Source organism: Ranitomeya variabilis, chromosome 4 (assembly GCF_051348905.1).
Source record: "Ranitomeya variabilis isolate aRanVar5 chromosome 4, aRanVar5.hap1, whole genome shotgun sequence".
Lineage (NCBI taxonomy): Eukaryota > Metazoa > Chordata > Amphibia > Anura > Dendrobatidae > Ranitomeya > Ranitomeya variabilis.
The window spans coordinates 438,142,302-438,163,036 of record NC_135235.1 but is presented as its reverse complement, the minus strand read 5'-3'; the positions used below and the strand labels follow the sequence as shown (position 1 = coordinate 438,163,036).

The 20,735-nt window shown below is 42.0% G+C and overlaps 1 protein-coding gene across 2 annotated transcripts in view; it reads right to left on the bottom strand.

The window, feature by feature from the left end:
- The window catches only part of MYCBPAP (MYCBP associated protein), a 118,040-nt gene that overhangs the window by 50,389 nt on the left and 46,916 nt on the right, over positions 1 to 20,735 (bottom strand). For both annotated transcript variants that reach the window (XM_077251454.1, XM_077251453.1), the window contains exons 9-14: positions 11,618 to 11,733; positions 11,414 to 11,522; positions 10,800 to 10,992; positions 7,859 to 8,046; positions 7,055 to 7,198; positions 2,718 to 2,912 (exon numbers count right to left, since the gene is read on the bottom strand). In XM_077251454.1, coding sequence (XP_077107569.1) covers positions 2,718 to 2,912; positions 7,055 to 7,198; positions 7,859 to 8,046; positions 10,800 to 10,992; positions 11,414 to 11,522; positions 11,618 to 11,733 — 945 coding nt within the window. The remainder of the gene's footprint in view (positions 1 to 2,717; positions 2,913 to 7,054; positions 7,199 to 7,858; positions 8,047 to 10,799; positions 10,993 to 11,413; positions 11,523 to 11,617; positions 11,734 to 20,735) is intronic.

Genomic DNA, 20,735 nt, shown 5'->3' with positions numbered 1-20,735 from the left:
ACAGTCGCATCTTGGCACTGTCTAGGTTGAAAACTGTTTACCTCTAGGCATGGATTATGGTATGGGACAGAACGTCGGTCAGGTGAGGGATATTGTTGTTTTTTATTTTTGTTTTATTACAGGAGATGAGGGCTTCAATGGAATTAGGCGTTAGGTGAGTATAACTGTGTTTGTTATTTTTAAATAAAAAAGGAAAAGTGTGTTTGTTTTTATTTCCAATACAACTATATGATTTGTAATGGATAGGTGTCTTTTAGACCTTGCTCCATTACTAATCCGTGGGCTTGATGTCACCAGACAATACTAAGGTGACATCAATCCCACAAATATGACAAATATGAACCCCACTTGCCGCAGCTACAGGGCAAGTGGGAACAGCCAGGCAAAGCACCAGAATTGGCGCACCTAGTAGATGTGCCTTTTCGGGGGCGGCTGCGGGCTGCTATTTTTAGGCTGGGGTGGGGCAATATCCATGGTCCCTTACCAGCCTGAGAATACCAGACCTCAGCTGTCTGCTTTAGCAAGGCTGGTTGTCAAAAATGGGGGGACCCCACGCCGTTTTTGTAAATAATTGATTAAAATAATTAAAAAAACAGCTTGGGAACCCCTCTATTCTTGATAACCAGATTTGCTAATGCTGACAGCTGAGGGTTGCAACCTCCAGCTGTGAGTTTAGCTTGGCTGGTTATCAAAAATGCAAGGGAACCCACTCCTTTTTTTTTCCATTATTTATTTTGAGCTCAGGCTGATGAATACTCCCATCAGCCACCACCTGCTCTCATTGTTATTAGAGCAGCAGGCATAGGCTGATGGGAGTATTAGACCCATCAGCCGACACCAGTGACCCGCAGGTAAACTTTATACCTCCGATCACATCTGCGGGCTCACACTGTCAATTGACAGCATGGGAACTAAGGTTGTCTCATCAGCGGTAATAATTTTACCACCGATCAGAAGCAGTGTTTGTCGCGCTGTCATGTGCATGTGCAAACACCCAGTGTTTGGGGGGAGGAGCTCGAACAGAAACGCGGACCTCCTGGTGAAGTACATGTTCGGTGTCCATGCCCGAACAGTAGGTGTTCAGTACCGATGCCGACCTTTAATGTTTGGGTTCTATTATATTGATTTTCACAATTTGATTTGTTTCCCCAATCAAAAAGAAAAAAACAAACATATTAGTAATCTAACTGTACAGATGTAGCAAAAGTTATCATGCCAGACAATGCACTTTCTTGATAACTTATTGCAAAAGGATAAAATAACTTAACATTGCACTAACCACTGACCAAATTCAAATTAGTTGACGTATGACACTTTTTGTGCCATGAGATCCAAATGCTGTGTTATCTTAGTCAATGTAACCTTTGCTACATCTGTAACTGCACAGCCTTGCCATAATGGGTGTAATGAGGAAATAGCTGGTTGTCTCTGGGTTCTGATGTAAAGGAGGAAATCAGGGGCGGAAATACCATTGGTGACACCGGAGCCCTGATGGAGGGGGCCCCACTTAACATCTTCGAAGCAGCACATAAAGAGGTGCATTATGATGATCTGCTGAACTGCATAAAGCTCACATGCTGATGTTGCACAGGGGCCCTCTTCTGTTTCTATCAGCCCCCGAAGGAAATAATATAATGAAGCAGAATTCTGAAGTATTGGTATGCAAGATTATCCAGGACCTTTCCACAGACAGACTGTCACTGCCCTTAGGCCCCTTTCACATTGCGTTCTTCTCAACACTCAGTGGTGCCGTCGGGGCTTACATCCGAACCCCCAGCAAGTGTGATTCGGGTGTATGCGCCGAAGGGGACATTGACTATAATAGTGGAGACCAAATCAACCTACCCAGTAGATTGCTTCTGAGTGTCCAATTCCAGAATTCGTGCCCAGTAGATTGCGTCTGAGTGTCCAATTCCAGAATTCGTGCCCAGTAGATTGCTTCTGAGTGTCCAATTCCAGAATTCGTGCCCAGTAGATTGCGTCTGAGTGTCCGACTCCAGAAGTCATACCCAGTAGATTGTGTCTGAGTGTCCGACTCCAGAAGTCGTGCCCAATAGATTGCGTCTGAGTGTCCGACTCCAGAAGTTGTGCCCAGTAGATTGTGTCTGAGTGTCCAACTCCAGAAGTCATACCCAGTAGATTGCATCTGAGCGTCCGACTCCAGAAGTCGTGCCAAGTAGATTGCGTCTGACTCCCGAAGTCGTGCCCAGATGATTGCGTCTGAGTGTCCGACTCCAGAAGTCCTACATGTATAAAAATGATGCACATCACAGCAAACGTGGACTCTGTTGGCACCATTATAGTCAATGGCCCCGTCGGCGCATACACAGAAAACCAATTTTGCGGGAAATTCGGACATAAGCCCTGACGAGACCACTGGAGTTGGGGAAGAACAGTACAAAATCACCCTTATTCTTGTAGTTAAAAATATACTGTATGTATCTTTATACTGAGTGAATGAATCACTACCAACGGGAAGCGACACACCGCACCTTCAAGTAAAGGGAAATTCACTCTCGTTACATAGCAATTGGCTATAGCATGCATGACAAAGGGAAGAGTCTGTGTATGGGGTGGAAACATGAATGCTATGTACAGTGCATGGAACACAATAGATCCTTATTGTAGTTGCAGTTTTAACAAAAGCCACAAGTTGGAAAATTGAAGCCATTGTCACCCATCACCTGGTCTCTGCTTATGACCTCGATCACACTTACTTGTTTCAGCTCCACCACTGATAAGTTCCACGCATGCTCTAACTCCTCTTCTTCTTTCACCTCATCACTTTCTACAATATCCGAGGCTTGCACAGAGTGATCCAGAAGCTCATCAGATGAGCTCTGGACATCAGGGGAGATGTATTCCTTCCATAACTGATGCAATTCCTGGACGGTTTCATGCTTGTAGCGTAACTGCAGCAACAAATAAAGCAAAATGTCTATTATAAGGGAAAGGGGGAAGTGGATGAAAAATACGCCAGTATAAAACAAAACATTTATTTCCAGACTAAAATCTTATACATTGGAGTCTTCTTTACAAAGTATACCATTTAGCGGAATTTATAGCCAGGTTTGTGCTACCCAATCCAAAAGGACAGAGATTTGGAGTCCAGAAATGTATTCACGCACTCAGCTTATTGCTGTAGTCTTGATAAGATTCTGTTTTATCTTCTGCGGCTCTGCCTGTCCTCTCAGTGACAAGCACCTGCTATGAAGTCCTCCATATTCATAAGTTATTAATAATATATTCAAAATGCACATTATGAATCTATGAGGTCTGGAATTTATTCAAAATAGTGCCATTCCCCCATTATAAAGAAAGTACGAAAGTGGAGTACTCCTAAACATTAGTGCAAAAAAAAAAAATGGAGAAACTATAAACCACACAAATTTTATTGAAACATTGCATAAAATATTGAAAATCAGACAATAAGATTATGAAACAAAGGAGGAACAAATAGGGGGGATAAACCATAAGATGATATCATATATGAGAAAAAACACGATGTAATATTAAGTTATACAGGTGCTAAGTGTTGCATAGGACTCAACAAATCCGGTAATAGATTAGATTAGCACCTCCCCTTGAAAAAGCGGTAGCGAAACGCGCATCGGGGCAGTGTGTGGACTTCCATCTTCACTACAATATGGGTAAGTGGCAGAGTTTACCTATGATACATGACTAGTGGTCACTTTGGGACACATGTGGGCGTCATGGCACCACACTTATGCCTAGCCTAACTGGACAGTAGCTACATTTGTTAACAGCATCTCCTCTCACTTCTTCCACGTCCTTTTATGCATTTGGAGTTTCTCTATCAGGTCTATTACAGGATTTGTTGAGTCCTATGCAGCACTTAGCACCTATATAATGTAACATTACATGGTGTTTTTTCCCATATATGATATCATCTTATGGTTCATCCTCCCTACTTGTTCCTCCTTTGTCTCATAAACTTATTGTATGGTATTCAATATTTTATGTAATTTTTCAATAAAATTTCATCTTTTACCTCACTCTTTGTGGTTTATGGTTACTCCATTGTTTCTTTGGCATTCATGTTCAGAAGTTGTGGCCATAAGAAGCCTCAATTTTCAAGTTTATGAGCTGTCCCCTTTCCCATCTCCTCCACTCTTTTTATTGAAAGCTTTCTGACTATAATGCAAAAAGTAGACAGAAATTCGTCTTTCAGGTCTAGGGAAATGGGGTTAATTAGAACTCATATTATCCCCACCCTAATTGCTGATCAACATCTTTGTCTTTGCACAATATAGACACAAAGCTGTCAATTAACAAATGGGTGGAGCTAGTCAGTGCTCATGAATTTTGAGAGTTAGACATCTGGACTGAGAGCACTAGCAGAGCTGCAGCAAATAAAACAGGGCAGATGTACTATTCTTGTGTAATAATTAGACTGCATAAACATAGGGCCCATTTATACTGGCCAATAATCGTGACTGAGCGCCCCTGGCAAAGCTTGTCAGCCTATCGAAATCTTGATTATTGGTTCTTCTAAATCAATGATCGTTCTGTGCTAATGGAAGCGCGGTTGGCTGTCTACACAGGCTATCAAATAACCGCTGATCAGCTTACATATAGCCGATTGGATCTAAATGCAGCTTTATACAAGAGTCCTGAAATGCACCAAATTCACCACAGTGCTTTATGCTGGATTATAATCCTGGTGTTTAGTCTAATTTTACACTACCTATTAGATGGCTTACATTTAGAACACATTTTAAGCTTGAGCATACTTTTAATAACTTTGGTGCTTTTTACAAATACCTCTTTTTTTCTAGACACATTTCTGAAGGGTTGAGGGAGGAGAAAAAATGTTCAAGACCATTAATGAATGTGGCACCTGGGATGTGTGCCGGAATTTGGCATTAGGGTGCAGTCATACCAAGATCGGAACGCAATGGACTGGCCGGTGGCTCTCCCGATTCAAGCGTGACAGCTTCATGTACTTCTTTGCAGTTGTCACTCTGGGATCGGGAGAGCCACCGGCCAGTTCATGCAATACGTTCCGATCTCGGCACGATTCATACAGCCGTCAGACTGTGCCCTTAGTGTGAGTCATCTGCATTGTGACACTTCCCAATGTACAATACAAAGATTAAATCTGTAATTAATTTGGGTAATACCTCCATGTGGATTATTGCACTAATTTCTATGCATAAAGCCCAAACTGGCAAGCGTGTCACAAATTCCGCCCATCGGCGCCCTGTCACGTGATCACAGGGCACCGATGGGTTGTCAGGACAGCTGGAGGTCTGCAGTCCGTGCCCGTCATTGTAAATCTCCTGTGAACGCCGGCTCATGGCCAGCATTCATAGGAGATTGTGATTTTTGCTATACATAGCAGTGCTGGAGCCCCGATATGTATAGCAGAGGCACTTGGACGACTGCAGCTTCAAGTCTCCTAAGGGGACAATTGAAGTCACTAATAATTGTGAGAAAAAATAAAAAACTGGAAAAAACACATCACATCACCTCCCTTTTGTCCACTTGAAAATAAAAATAAAAAATTGAAAAATACACGTTTAGTATTGTTGTGTTCAGAAATGTCCGCTCTATGAAAATATGAAACAATTAATTTGATCGTTAAACAACATATTGAGAAAAAAAAACAAAACACCAAAATAATGTTTTTTTGGGCAGCTTCAACATTGCAATAAAATGCAATAAGAGACGATCAAAACATCATATCTACCCCAAAATGGTAACAGTAAAAACATCAGCTCAGGGCAGAAAAAATAAGCCATCACCCAGCCCCAGATACTTAAAAAGCTTCAGATGTGGAAAATGGCGACACAAGCAAAAAAACATTTTCTTACCATTTTTGGAATTTTTTTTCACCATTTAGATAAAAATAAACTAAAGATGAAAAAGTTATGGATCATGGAAGAATGGGAGGAAAAAACAAAAGCGCAAAATCGCAAGGTCATGAAGGGGTTAAGCTGCTTTGCCTAATTACCCTGTGAGCCCCACACCCCCGTAAAAACAATAAATATGAAATTACAGGGACCATGTCTTTGGAAGAGTATGGTGGATTTAAAAAAAACCCATCAACAATACTCATTGAAACAGAATCCACTACACAGCTATGATGGTCCCGTTGGTGCTACATAGTGATGAGCGAATGTGCTGGGATAAGGTGTTATCTGAGCATGCTCTGGTGCTAACCGATTGTCTTCGGCGTGCTCGAATAATATGTTTGAGTCTCGTGGCTGTTTGACAACTTTCTAAAAATCCTGGACAACCCCTTTAGGCTTGTATGCTTATAGGTCCCTATGTTAGTTTGTATGGGAGGTGTTTTCCGTATTGCTGGCTTAAGATGAAAAGTAATGCTAATGTCTATAAGTGTGAAACAAAAAGCAATCTATAGCAAACCAACTAAAGGATGTGGAATAGAGAGGTGTTTTGTCTAATACAGAACACAGCACGAATCTGCATTAAATCTGCATGAATTAACATTGGATTTTGCTCAAACTCTCCCAAGAATCTGCAGCAAAATCCCAAATTAAACCATGACACAATTAAAATCTGCAGCACGCCCTCGAACCTGCACTGACTCTTCTGTGACAGTGTGCTTTTCTAAACCCCATTCGCTTACATTGTGCTGAAGCTTTAGAGGAATTACAATGCAAATCCACTGTGAACATGGTCAAAAGTCATGTAGATTGGAAGCCAAAATCGGCTTTACTCCGAAGTTACAGTCCTAGGGAGGCTCACAGAAACAGTTATATTTCAGTAAAGCAAAATGGTATGTCTGCGAGAGAGGAAACGCAGAATAAATCATTAATACAGGATATAAAACTTCCCAGAGACCACACTCCATGTGTGTATGTTATCTTACTGTAGTGATGACACTGATACTGGGTGCATAGGTGCTGCTGAGAAAATGAAAGCTAAGAGTGCCCTCTAGTGGCTGACAATGGATGCTGCTGCACTCACGTGGCAAACAATGTGAGCGGGGAAAGAATATAGAAAAGGTGGATGTACCAGTAAATATAGTAATTATGAGACCTAAAAAACATGACAGTTTAGCCACCTTGGGGTTTAGGATACAGAACATCTCTTCTTCGGTTAGTCGTGTAACTGGTGATTGGGAGCGCTCTGGGCTCCGAACTCCGTCCACAATTTCTTGAACCATCTTCTGAGCGATATAAAAGGCTTCTCGTGACTCCAGCTCCCTCTGTCAGATAATGATAATGAGCGATGTTAATTAGCATGGATGCTGTGATAAAAGCCAGGCCAATGCAATGCAATAGCACAAAAGGCTCCAGGAATATAAGAGGAGAGTCTCAGACTAAGGACAATCCCAAGCTATGCTAATAACGAAATATTAAACTTCAGGGACGACCACTGATAACTCACTCCGGCAGAAGGTGGTGCACACGGTCATATAGTGGTATATAAAGATAGACAACTTCTCAAAATTCTTGTAGTTTTCAAGACCTCTGCTTGCTGTCATTGAATCAGAGACCACCCCAAAACCAGACAAATTAGATGATGTAGGGCAGCACGGTGGCTCAGTGGTCAGCCTTGCAGTGCCAGAGTCCTGGGTTCCAATCCCACCAAGGACAACATCTGCAAGTAGTTTGTATGTTCTCTCCGTGTTTGCCTGGGTTTCCTCCGGGTTCTCCGGTTTCCTCCCACATTCCATAGACATACTGATAGGGAATCTAGATTGTGAGCCCCATCGGGGACAGCGATGACAATGTCAGTAAAGCGCTGCGGAATATGTTAGCGTTATATAAGCAATGCATAATAAGTCATGGGATCACTGTACAAATCTCTGAACCCTACAGGAATTTCACATTTCCGGTATGTAACCCTACAGATTCCTACTCACCTCCAGCGCTTCCCTTAGTGGAGCCGTCTTGTCTTCGTATAAGGAGATTCCCCAGAGGGACACCTGGATGAGCGCACCGGCCAGTAACACGGGGTGAGTGCAGAACTCCCAGCTCTCGCTAAATATTCCTGCTGTCGGTGACTTGAAGTAGAAGGGGAATGTCTGGGTTTCTCCTGGCAGGATTACACCTAAAAAGGCCATAAATCAGTAAAATGACAAAGACCAACAGATAAAGATAAAGTGGACGATACATCGAAGTGTTTACGCCAAACTAATGTAAAACACCTTCAAAAGCAACAAAACTTTAGCTAAGTAAGTGGGCAGTATGGGGTCGTGACACAGCATGGCGACACCTGCTTGTCAACTTTGTAGCGTTCCAAATAATATTTATGATGGGGTGCACACAGAGGCATACGCCCCATAACACATACAGGCGTACTCCCCGTCACACACAGGGGCGTAAGCACCATCACACACAGAGGCATACGTGCCCATCGCACACAGGGGTGTATGCGCCCATCACACACAGAGGCGGACATGCCCGTCACACACAGAGGCCTACGCCCCATTGCACACAGAGGCGTACTTACCCGTCGCACACAGAGGCCTATGCCCCATTGCACACAGAGGCGTACATGCCCGTCGCACACAGAGGCGTACATGCCCGTCGCACACAGAGGCGTACGTGCCTGTTGCACACAGAGGCGTACGTGCCCATCGCACACAGAGGCCTACGCTCCATTGCACACAGAGGCGTACATGCCCGTCGCACACAGAGGCGTACGTGCCCGTCGCACACAGAGGCGTACGTGCCCATCGCACACAGAGGCCTACGCCCCATTGCACACAGAGGCGTACTTACCCGTCGCACACAGAGGCCTATGCCCCATTGCACACAGAGGCGTACATGCCCGTCGCACACAGAGGCGTACATGCCCGTCGCACACAGAGGCGTACGTGCCTGTTGCACACAGAGGCGTACGTGCCCGTCACACACAGAGGCCTACGCCCCATTGCACACAGAGGCGTACTTGCCCGTCACACACAGAGGCCTACGCCCCATTGCACACAGAGGCGTACTTGCCCGTCACACACAGAGGCCTACGCCCCATTGCACACAGAGGCGTACGTGCCCATCGCACACAGAGGCCTACGCCCCATTGCACACAGAGGCGTACATGCCCGTCGCACACAGAGGCGTACGTGCCCGTCGCACACAGAGGCCTATGCCCTGACAATGAATCAGGCACCTCGCACTCCACTTCGCCATGTCATCAAGACATGCTTGAAAAATGCTGATGCTGATGAATTGGGGCTCAGGTATTTACAAGTAAAGATACTAAGGCCCCGCTTAACCAGAACAATTACACCAGAATTCTGCCATAAATTGCTATGAAAAGGCACAACACAGAAGTACACAAACATTTTTCCCAATTTTGGCCTGCACAGTCAATATGGACGGGGCTGAGAAAAACCTGGGCGTGATGCCACAGCTCATCGTGTACTAAATGAGCTGTGGCATTCCTTATTTCCCAGACTGGAATAACATTTGTGCCGAGGCACACAGAGGTGCATGCCCCATTTCAGACATGCCAACTTCCATAAAAGGCGTGCCCCTCTCAAATTCATGTTTAACTGGACAAACAATATAATATCAGCTGCAGAACAGAATACAACTTTTTCATTTCGCCTTTCAGTTGCAGAGATATTAGCAAAGTATTTGGCATCTAATTAGTTATATATTTTTTAAGTCCAACTGTGTGCTATCAGGCAGTCTTTACTGGGGCGTGTACTTTATCACCCTGTATGATGCTTACCAATCATAAGTAGACAGAGTTAAAAGAAAGAAGACTACCCCCCTGTCACACCCATCAATAGCTTAGAGCAGGTTTCTCAGTGGGTGAGATGTAAATTTACAGCTCTGAACTCCTGGTCTAACCTCCTGCTTGAGTCAATGTGAGGAGGTGCAGCACAGATGAGTTCAGCTGGGTCACATTACAAACCCTTCTATCAGCTCTTCTAATTACTGAGTGTTTCAGTAATCAGACTTCTGTCTGCTGTGCTCAAGCAAGTAATCTTTTTGCCGAAAGATCAGGGCTTAATCTCTCAGATGTCTAGCCTGCCTATTCTGGACTACTCTTGTGTTCGATATAAGGATACCTTGCTCTTCCCTCACTGCAGAATGATTACACGTTGAGCACAGCAGACACAAGTGTGATATACTGACACTATAGTCTGTCAACTCAGGACAGATAGTGTGGGGAAAAGCAGTACAGCAGAGCTTACAGTGCTAGAAGAGCTGATTGAATGGTTTGTAATGTGACACAGTTAAACTCAGCTACACTGACCCTTCCCCCATACTGACTCATGCAGGAGGTTAGACCAGGAGATTACATACTGAGAAACCTAAGCTATGGTGGGGCATGTATTTTTTCTGCTGTTTCTGCCTGCTTTTGATTGGTCATCATCATATAGGGAGATGACATACATCCAAAGTTAAAACTATCTGATGTCACCCACTCGGACTTTAAAAAACAGTTAACTCATTAGGTGCTGAATATTTTGCTTTCTAATATCTTTGCAATGGAGTGGTGAAATGAATTAGGAACATCTAACTTTACCATGCCCCATCAACGAGACTGTCATTGATCATATTGGTCTTGATGAAGCAGGGCTTAAATGTTTACTTATAGAAGGTGATATTCACATTACGATCTCGGTACCTGCCGAACAAGTCGGAAAGGTTCCGTTCGCAAAGAGCCATGGAGTATAATGGGCAAATGTAGTGCAGCCAGGATTATGTTTGACCATCTTTATGTAAGGTACGCTTCTTATAAAAGGTCTAAGCTAAGCATAAGAGCACCAACCATTAGACTATAAAGCTCTGATGAGCTGAACCTCCTGTATTTCTGTAAAATACTCCTATCAAAAGTCTTCTTACCAGCATTAGTGTTAAAATAGAAATGTTGTACTCGGGGCTCCTTGTGCCGATCTCCTAGACTGGTGGTGCGCGGCAGGCGTCTCCACTCATACCATACCGCTGCACTTCCATTGTTAACAACCTCTAGGACTGAGGAAGCTTTTTCTCCTGCAAGGGCTTCAAAAGTAATACGTGTCGAGATGCCAACTTTTTCCTACAATAGGAGGAAGGGAGAAGAATACAGTAATTTCCTAACACACAGTACAACTGCACTCCTATATCGATTTCCTCTTATCAATATTTTCTGAGTGAGGTTTGGAGAAATCCATGTGACTACTGCAAAACCAGCCTCATTCGTTGACATTTCAGCAAGAACCCTGAAATGCAAATGCAAGACATATGCAAAAAGCACGCTGTAAGCCCTACATGTACTGTAAATAAATGCATTCTTAGCACAAATCTGGCACCAAATTTCACAATCCAAACCATATACATTATTAAACTTTATAATTCATCATAATTCACACCACAAACGTGTAATTTACGACAGCCATAACATTACATTTCATCTGTCATGTTCTTGTCCATGTTGTGAGTTACCGTAATCAAGGTCTTACTGTAATACTTGACATTACCCTGTAAGACATAGAATTTTCTACCCAAACTGCCGGCTGACCACAGAAAAGGAGTGAGGGTCCCAAGACAAAATCTGGAACGACATCTGGGAAATTGCTGAGTGGATCCCTGTAACAGACAAGTATGGCAGATCCTTGTAATACAGGTCATATAAATCACCAGTCATCGGCTGCTCATCATTCCAGCTCCTCCCGTACACTCACTGGTTTTCTTTATCTTCCGTCGGCGTTTCTTGAAGCTCATCACTTAGTGGGACACGTTCAGCAGATACAGATGTAAATGGACGTCCTCGCCCAATCACTTCCAAACCATCTATATCCTATACAACAAAAAGCAGGATTTAGGAGATACTGGATCTGCTTAAAGGCAATGTTCACCAGGTTTTTGTCACCTAATCTGAGAGCAGCATAAAATAAAGACAGAGACCATGATTCCAATGATGTGTGACTTAACTGAACTGCTTGCTGTAGGTTTGATAAAATCACTGCATTATCAGCAGCAGATTGTCACTAGATGACTAGTAATCCTGCTGCTATGTAGTCCTCCATGCTCATGAGCTCTGTATAACCCCGCCCTCACCATTGATTGGCAGCTTTCTGTGTACACTGTGCATAGGCAGAAAGCTGTCAGTCTTTGGTGTGGGTGGGGTTATACAGAGTTCAGCATTCAGTAAATGCTAGATCTGCAGCACATACAAAATTATTTTAAAAAAAACTACAACAGGAAGTGACATCACTGGAATCCGGGTCACTCTCCCTACGTCATGTTGCTCTCAGATGGGGTAGCAAAAACGTTGTGATGGATTCCCTTTAAGAACTATAGTTGAAACCAGAAGTTTACATACACTACACTGTGTTCCAAATTATTATGCAAATTGGATTTAAGTGTCTTAAAGATTTAATTGTTTTGTTTTTCAAATAAACTCGTGGATGGTTTTGTGTCTCAGGGCTCAGTGAATCACTGAAATCAATCTTAAACACATGTGATAATTAGTTTTCCAGGTGATTCTAATTAAAGGAAAACTACTCAAAAATGATGTTCCACATTATTATGCAGGTCACAGGTTTCAAGCAATATGGGAAATAAAAAGGATCTCTCTGCTGCTGAAAAGCGTTAAATAGTGCAATGCCTTGGACAAGGTATGAAAAAATTAGATATTTCATGAAAACTTAAGAGTGATCATCATACTCTGATGAGATTTGTGACTGAAACAGAGCACAGACAGAGTTCATGCAAATAAAGGCATAATGAGGAAGTTTTCTGGCAGACAAATTCATTGGATTAAGAGAGCAGCTGCCAAAATATCATTACAAAGCAGCAAACAGTTATTTGAAGCTGCTGGTGCGTCTGGAGTCCCTCGAACCTCAAGGTGTAGGATCCTTCAAAGGCTTGCTGTGGTGCATAAACCTACTATTCGGCCACTCCTAAATAGTGTTCACAAGCAGAAACGGTTGCAGTGGGCCCAGACATACATGAAGACTAATTTCCAAACAGTCTTGTTTACTGATGAGTGTCGAGCAACTCTGGACGGTCCAGATGGATGGAGTAGTGGATGGTTGGTGGATGGTCACCATGTCCCAACAAGGCTGCGACGTCAGCAAGGAGGTGGAGGAGTCATGTTTTGGGCTGGAATCATGGGGAACCAGCTGGTAGGGCCCCTTAAGGTTCCTGAAGGTGTGAAAATGACCTCAGCAAAGTAAATAGAGTTTCTGACTGACAACTTTCCTCCATGGTCTAAAAAGCAGAAACGTGCCTTCAGGAACAAAATCATCTTCATGCATGACAATGAATACCTCTGAGTAATTGGCTGCTACGGGCATAAAAGGAGATAAACTCATAGTGTGGCCACCATCTTCCCCTGACTACAACCCTATAGAGAACCTTTGGAGTATCATCAAACAAAAGATCTATGAGGGTGGGAGGCAGTTCACATCAAAACAGCAGCTCTGGGAGGCTATTCTGACTTCATGTAAAGAAATACAAGCAGAAACTCTCGAAAAACTCACAAGTTCAATGGATGCAAGAATTGTGAAGGTGATATCAAAGAAGGATTCCTATGTTAACATGTAACTTGGCCTGTTAGGATGTTTTGGAGTTAAATAGCTTTTTTGTTCAGTGAATGTGACCTACTAATGCTGCAAATTCCACAAATGAGCATTTTCAGATCTTTAAAACATATCAAATGTTTGGAAATACTACTGTGCCTAATAATTTGGAACAGTGCATTTTGAGTTTTTATTCATTTTGGAGATTATACTGTTATCATTGGGAGGTTTCTTCAATAAAATTTGATGTATAATCTAACGGATGATGACTTTTATTAGACTGACTGTCATTTGCACCGACCATTTAGGAAAATCCGAGAAAAATGTCATTTGCATAATAATTTGGAACATAGTGTATATGAAAAGACACATGCATGTTTTTCTCAATATCTGACATCAAAACAGAATAAACATTTCCCATTTTAGGTGAATTAGGATTACCATAATTAATAATATTTGCCAAATGCCAGAATAATGAGGGAGAGAATGTTTAAGGCATTTTTATTACTTACTACAAAGTCAAAAGTTTACATACATTAAGAATACTATGCCTTTAAACAATTCTGGACTGCCCATAAGATGATATCATATGTTTGAAAGCTTCGTTTTTTTGGCAACATCTGAGTTAATTATAGAAACACCTGTGGATGTATTTTAATGCAGATCTGAAACACACAGCTTATTTGTGTAGCATCATGGGAAAGTCTCAAGAAATCAGCAAAGATATAAGGAATTGTGGACATGCACAAGTCTGGGTCATCCTTGGGTACAATTTCAAGATGAATAACCAGAAAAAACGTACTATCCTTTAAAACGATATTTTATTACTATTAACTTATCTAAAATTCCAATAAATAAAACTCAATTGTATGCAATCAACATCAGCCAACTGGGTTGGGTAGGCTAGAAAAATAGGGAGAAATTAGCAAATATGCCTGACACAGTCCCTGTAGGTGGCCCTAAAGTGTCTTAAACCTACCTACCAGCGGAGGTTGGCACCCTAGAATTCGATATGGCGCCCCCGCTCACCGTCGACTGTCCCTTCTCACCCTAGTAGGGTCCTACTTGCTACCCACACCCAGGTACCCACAGACATACACACACAAATTGACCAATAGGTCACACTAACCAAAAAACGTGAAAAAGTGAAAAAGTGAAAGAAAAATTCTAAAACCACTGCAGACATTGCTGCATAATTACACTAAATAGCATGTACCCCACAGTTACCTCAAAAAAGTTTTTCGAGAAACAAAGAAAAAAAATTTTTTTGGATAGTGCAGAGTTATGGGGTACAGCGGGGCACAGTTGGAGTGTGCTTAGTTAACTATTCAGAGGTCATGAGTAGTGAAGCCTCTAATAGATGTAACAGTAGGTCACTGTCTTAGTTAGTGATTGATGACCTGAAAATCATAGACAGACCAATAAGACTAATGTACAGAGTGGATCCCTAGGCAAGATAGCACCCCTCCGAAAAGGTTATCAGATATATGAGTACACTCAATGGATGTAAGTATTTTGTTGGGTGATATAGATAATACACCCTAGATTGTCCAAAAAATAAAGCAAAATATTCAACAAAGACAAAAAAAAACCAACAAAATAGACCCAAATGAAAAAATTATCTGCCTTATAGGGTATCACATATAGTATTTCTCATTTAGTTTAAGGGCTAATGCACACCAGAATACAGAGATGACTGAGAACCATCCCTCATTACTCACTCTATATTAGATGATCTGATAAGCTTATATTGCTATAAGTAGCATATTTGTCTGCACTCTAGATGCCATACGAGTTCCGCATCTTATAACATAGAAAAAAATCAGCAAAACATTAAACAAAATCAAAAGAAAGAAAGAAACACAACACAAATTGGTATCACATATAGTGTCTCTCAATTGCGTTAGATTAGTGCATCTATAAGCCCAAAATATCTGAGGCCAATCCCTTATAGGATATCGCATATAGTATTTCTCATTTAGTTTAAGGGCTAATGCACATCAGAGTACAGAAACAGCTGAGAACCATCTCTCATTACCCTCTCTATAATAGATAGTCTGATACACTTTTATTGCTGTCAGTAACACATTAGTCTGCACTCTAGATGCCATACGAGTTCCGCATCTTATACCATAGAAAAACTTAGCAAAATATTAAACAAAGTCAGAAAAAAAGAAAAACACAAAACAAATAGGTATCACAAAGTGTCTCTCAATAACGTTAGATTAGTGCATCTACAAGCCCAAAATGTCTAAGACCAATCCCTTATAGGATATCGCATATAGTATTTCTCATTTGGTTTAGGGGCTAATGCACATCAGAGTACAGAAACAACTGAGAACCATCTCTCATTACCCTCTCTATAGTGGATAATCTGATACACTTTTATTGCTGTCAGTGACACATTAGTCTGCACTCTAGATGCCGTACGAGTTCCGCATCTTATAGCAAAGAAAAAATTAACAAAATATTCAACAAAATCAGAAAAAAGGAAAAAACACAAAACAAATTGGTGTCACATGAATTGTCTCTCAATAACATTAGATTAGTGCATCTACAAGCCCAAAATGTCTGAGGCCAATCCCTCATTGCTATCCTATAAGCAAGTACTGTACTTGGTCTGTCTTGACAAAGAAACATAAAGAAAAAAACTTATCTGAGTAGGTGACATATTCAGTCCCATCTCGCCATCCCTACGCGTTTCACCCCTTCCCAGTTTAGGGGCTCATCAGGGGATAAATTCGGATATAGCAACAATGGCTTCAGAGGTCTAGCAACAGTGGCTACAGGAGTGGGTTTCAGCGTGCGGGAGTAGCAGGTGCTATTCTTAATGACTCAGATTACCGTAATGCTTAGAAACAAATGTCTTATCTTGTTTTTAACAAGGCAACATTACAGGATGTCTGCGCTGCTCTTAGATACTATATGCCTCATGGCTTTAGGTGCCTCCCCACAGAGTCACATTCCAACCCGGGCTTCCCAGGAGCTTAATTCACAGACTGCGTGTCATCAGTTCAACATATGCAGTGCTCAGAAGATGCTCATTGAAAATGCGAGTCACCAGTAAAGAAAGAATTGAGCATATTTCTTAGTTCCATATCAAATACTTCTCAGCTACAATGCATACTCAATATCAGTAGTATTCTGTATGCTACCGGCCTTAAATAACACCAGATAATATCATATACATTGCTACCATTATTCCGCACACACCACTGTAGTATGTATATCATGTTTTTTATATAACGGCATATAAGCCCACATTAAGAGGCCAACTGACCTCTGCTGATGACGATATCACTGTTGGGGAAAGGATAACCCACAGTGTCTTTAGACTCACTATTCGTCAATAAGATGGACCAAAAGGGTTATCTACCAGACTTTAAATCCTTTACACGAGCAATCCTAAATGAAGCAGGTATATGTCAGTTGTTCATTGAGCCCACCAGGGCTCATACTCTCCAGCCAAAAGATCCATCTACATTCTCTCTGGAGGATCTTATTGTCCCAGTCTCCTTGTCTGATAGATGGATATATCACCTCAATGATTTTAAACGAGATGCAGTCAATATCCCCATTATGTACAGAGTTTACATGTCTGGCTAGAGGAGAATCTCGCCCATGTCTTATGTCTCCCAAATGCTCGCCCATTCTGACCCGCAGCTGACGCTTAGTTTTCCCTACGTAATCCATGGGACAAGAGCACGTACAGACATAGACAACACCCTCCGTTTTGCAATTACCAAATTGTCTGTTTTTATATATCCTTTTAGTCACTGAGCTCTGAAACGTAGTGGAAGGTGCAATATGTTTGCAGAAGCTACAGTGGCCACATCTGAAGGTCCCTACAGATCTATTCGCCAGCCATGTCTCTTTAGTTTTTGGTGGGTTATAGTGGCTATCAACCACCATATCTCGAATGGACCTACCCCTCCTGTAGGTAACAGACGGATAGGGGGAGACCCATCTATTAAGATCTGGGTCTGTTCTTAAAATCCCCCAGTATTTCCTTAATATATTCATCACCCTTTCCTGTTGATCATCAAAGGTACCGATCAGTCTTGTTATAGGGGTCTCATTATCTTTATTACGGGGATGAAGCAATGTTGTCCTTTCTCTATTTTCAGCATGTTTATTTGCTTCCTTAAGTAGTGCCCTAGGATATCCACGATCCGTGAATCTTTTTTCCAGATCCCTTGCTTTGTTATGATAGTCCCCATTTTCGGAGCAGTTTCTCCTTAATCTCAGGAACTGCCCTTTCGGTATTCCTCTTTTCAATGAGGTAGGGTGATAGCTTTCCCACCTTAATAGGCCATTGGCCGCCGTTGGCTTACGGAAAAGGGTAGTTCTTATTGAACCATTGTTTTCAATGGACAATTTCACATCGAGAAATGAAATCTCTCTTCCTCCCACCTCATACGTGAACCTGAGACCTAATTGGTTCTCATTTAGAGATTTCATGAAGAGTTGGAAGGTTGGTATATCTCCAGTCCAGAGGACGAGGATGTCGTCTATGTAGCGGCCCCAAAATTGTATATGGGGTCCCCAGACGACATCCCCGTCCCCAAAGACCACCGTGTCCTCCCACCAGCCCAGGAGCAAATTTGCATAAGTGGGCGCACAAGGGCTGCCCATAGCGGTGCCCCTGAGCTGGTGGTAAAACTTCCCATTGAACAAGAAAAAGTTATGGCACAAAACATACTCCAATAGAGTCATCACAAAATCATTGTGTAAAGCCAGATGATTACCTCGAGTATTCAAAAAATATTTAACTGCCTTGAGACCCGCCTCATGATGTATACTCGAGTAAAGGGCCTCTACATCTATTGAGATGAGTATTGTCCCTGCTTCCACAGAGACCCCTTCCAATTTGGTCAACAAGTCAGTTGTGTCTCTTGTGTATGATGGCAGGGCTACAACAAAAGGCCTCAACACCTGATCAAGGTAGACGCTACTGTTCTGCCCCAGAGCGTTAATCCCCGACACTATTGGTCTACCTTTAAGCGGGGGGTATCCCTTGTGAATTTTTGGAATTGCATAAAATGTCGCAATTACCGGATTTTTAGGTAGGAGAAAATTCAATTCACCTTTTGAGATCAAATGGGCTTCCAATGCTCTGTTTAGAATGTCATTTAGGCCATTTTTATATTCGGGAGATGGATCACGGCGTAATACTTCATATGTCGTTTTATCGGCAAGAATGTCCATACACATCTTGACATAATCCACCCTATTCATCAGTACTGTGTTTCCCCCTTTGTCCGATGGCTTTATGATCAAAGAGGCATCAGATTGGAGGCATTGTAATGCATCTTTTTCCTCCCTAGATATATTGGGGTTAGCTGATCTATATTTAGGGTTAATTCTCTTTATTTCATCCACAACTAGTTTTTCAAAAACATCAATAGTGCCATGGTCAGCAGAGGGTGGCATTTTGGTACTTTTCCGTTTGAGGTCAGTAAACGGACCTTCTCCCGGGTTTCTACCGCCCTCTTCTGCCAGGTCAGCCAAAAGGCATACATCTCCAAGATCCTCTGGCAGGATGCCCAGTTGTTGACACTTATTACGATCACTATTTGCAAAGAACTTTTTCCACCTTAATTTCCTCAGGAATAGATTTATGTCCTTAACCCATAGAAAGGGATCAAAGTTAGTCGTGGGAACAAAGGAAAGCCCCGCCTGTAGAATGGTTTTCTCGGGTTCTGTCAAGATGTGATTAGATAAATTTATGATGTCATTCTTGCCTTCGCCATTCATATGACGTCTCATAATGGTATCAGAAGTGCTATCTGTTCTCAATGCGTCACTGTCCGTCCCCTTAAATGATACCTTATGTCTCGATTCTCTAAAAAAGACGGCACTACTGAAGAGGCACCAGAGGAGGACGGGATATTTGTATCCCCACGTGCTGGTCCTCGCCATCTTGTAGAGTTGCCTCTTTTGTTTTTTGTCTTAAATCGCCTAAAGGATCTAAATGCGTCTCTCGGTTGGTAATCAGAGTCAGATGTCTCTACGTCTGAAGAGGAAATATCAGTCCTAGTAGATGGCCTGCCGTTCCCGGCGTTAGTCTCAGTGAACAAATAGGCCCTCTTTTCTTTAAACTCAGTGAGATCTCTAAGAAATTTTTTATGTTTTCTTTCTTTAAGTGCAGTTTTATATTTATCCACCGCTATTTTAAGATTTTCTTCCTTATTAGCAAAATCACCCACTGATTTATGTTTCAGGGTCTCATCAATTTGTTCTTTTAATCTTTTGGACGAGGCTTCAAACGTACTTTTCTCTTCCTCTAGTAGAATTTGCATAAATCTTAGGGAAGAGGCGATGGATTCCTTTTCCCACCTTTCCAGCAATCTGTCAGACCTCACTCTCTGGACTGGAGTGATGTTAATTCGTAGGCCACGTGGTACAATACCCTGCTTAATATAGTTATCCAAAGATTGGATCTCCCACCATGATTTTATATTCTCTTTATAGGTAATTTGGAGATCTGAAAAGAGAGTTTTCAAACTTGGGCTACCAGTAGCGCCCGTCTCTCCCTCTGCCTCTGAGAACACTTCCCTAGCTTCATCCAACCAACTACTCGTGTTTAAGGATCCCGATAGAAACCCTGCCATATCACTTAATATAGAAAACCAGCTAGAATATTGAAAGGATATATTAAATTGAATAACCAGAAAAAACGTACTATCCTTTAAAACGATATTTTATTACTATTAACTTATCTAAAATTCCAATAAATAAAACTCAATTGTATGCAATCAACATCAGCCAACTGGGTTGGGTAGGCTAGAAAAATAGGGAGAAATTAGCAAATATGCCTGACACAGTCCCTGTAGGTGGCCCTAAAGTGTCTTAAACCTACCTACCAGCGGAGGTTGGCACCCTAGAATTCGATATGGCGCCCCCGCTCACCGTCGACTGTCCCTTCTCACCCTAGTAGGGTCCTACTTGCTACCCACACCCAGGTACCCACAGACATACACACACAAATTGACCAATAGGTCACACTAACCAAAAAACGTGAAAAAGTGAAAAAGTGAAAGAAAAATTCTAAAACCACTGCAGACATTGCTGCATAATTACACTAAATAGCATGTACCCCACAGTTACCTCAAAAAAGTTTTTCGAGAAACAAAGAAAAAAAATTTTTTTGGATAGTGCAGAGTTATGGGGTACAGCGGGGCACAGTTGGAGTGTGCTTAGTTAACTATTCAGAGGTCATGAGTAGTGAAGCCTCTAATAGATGTAACAGTAGGTCACTGTCTTAGTTAGTGAT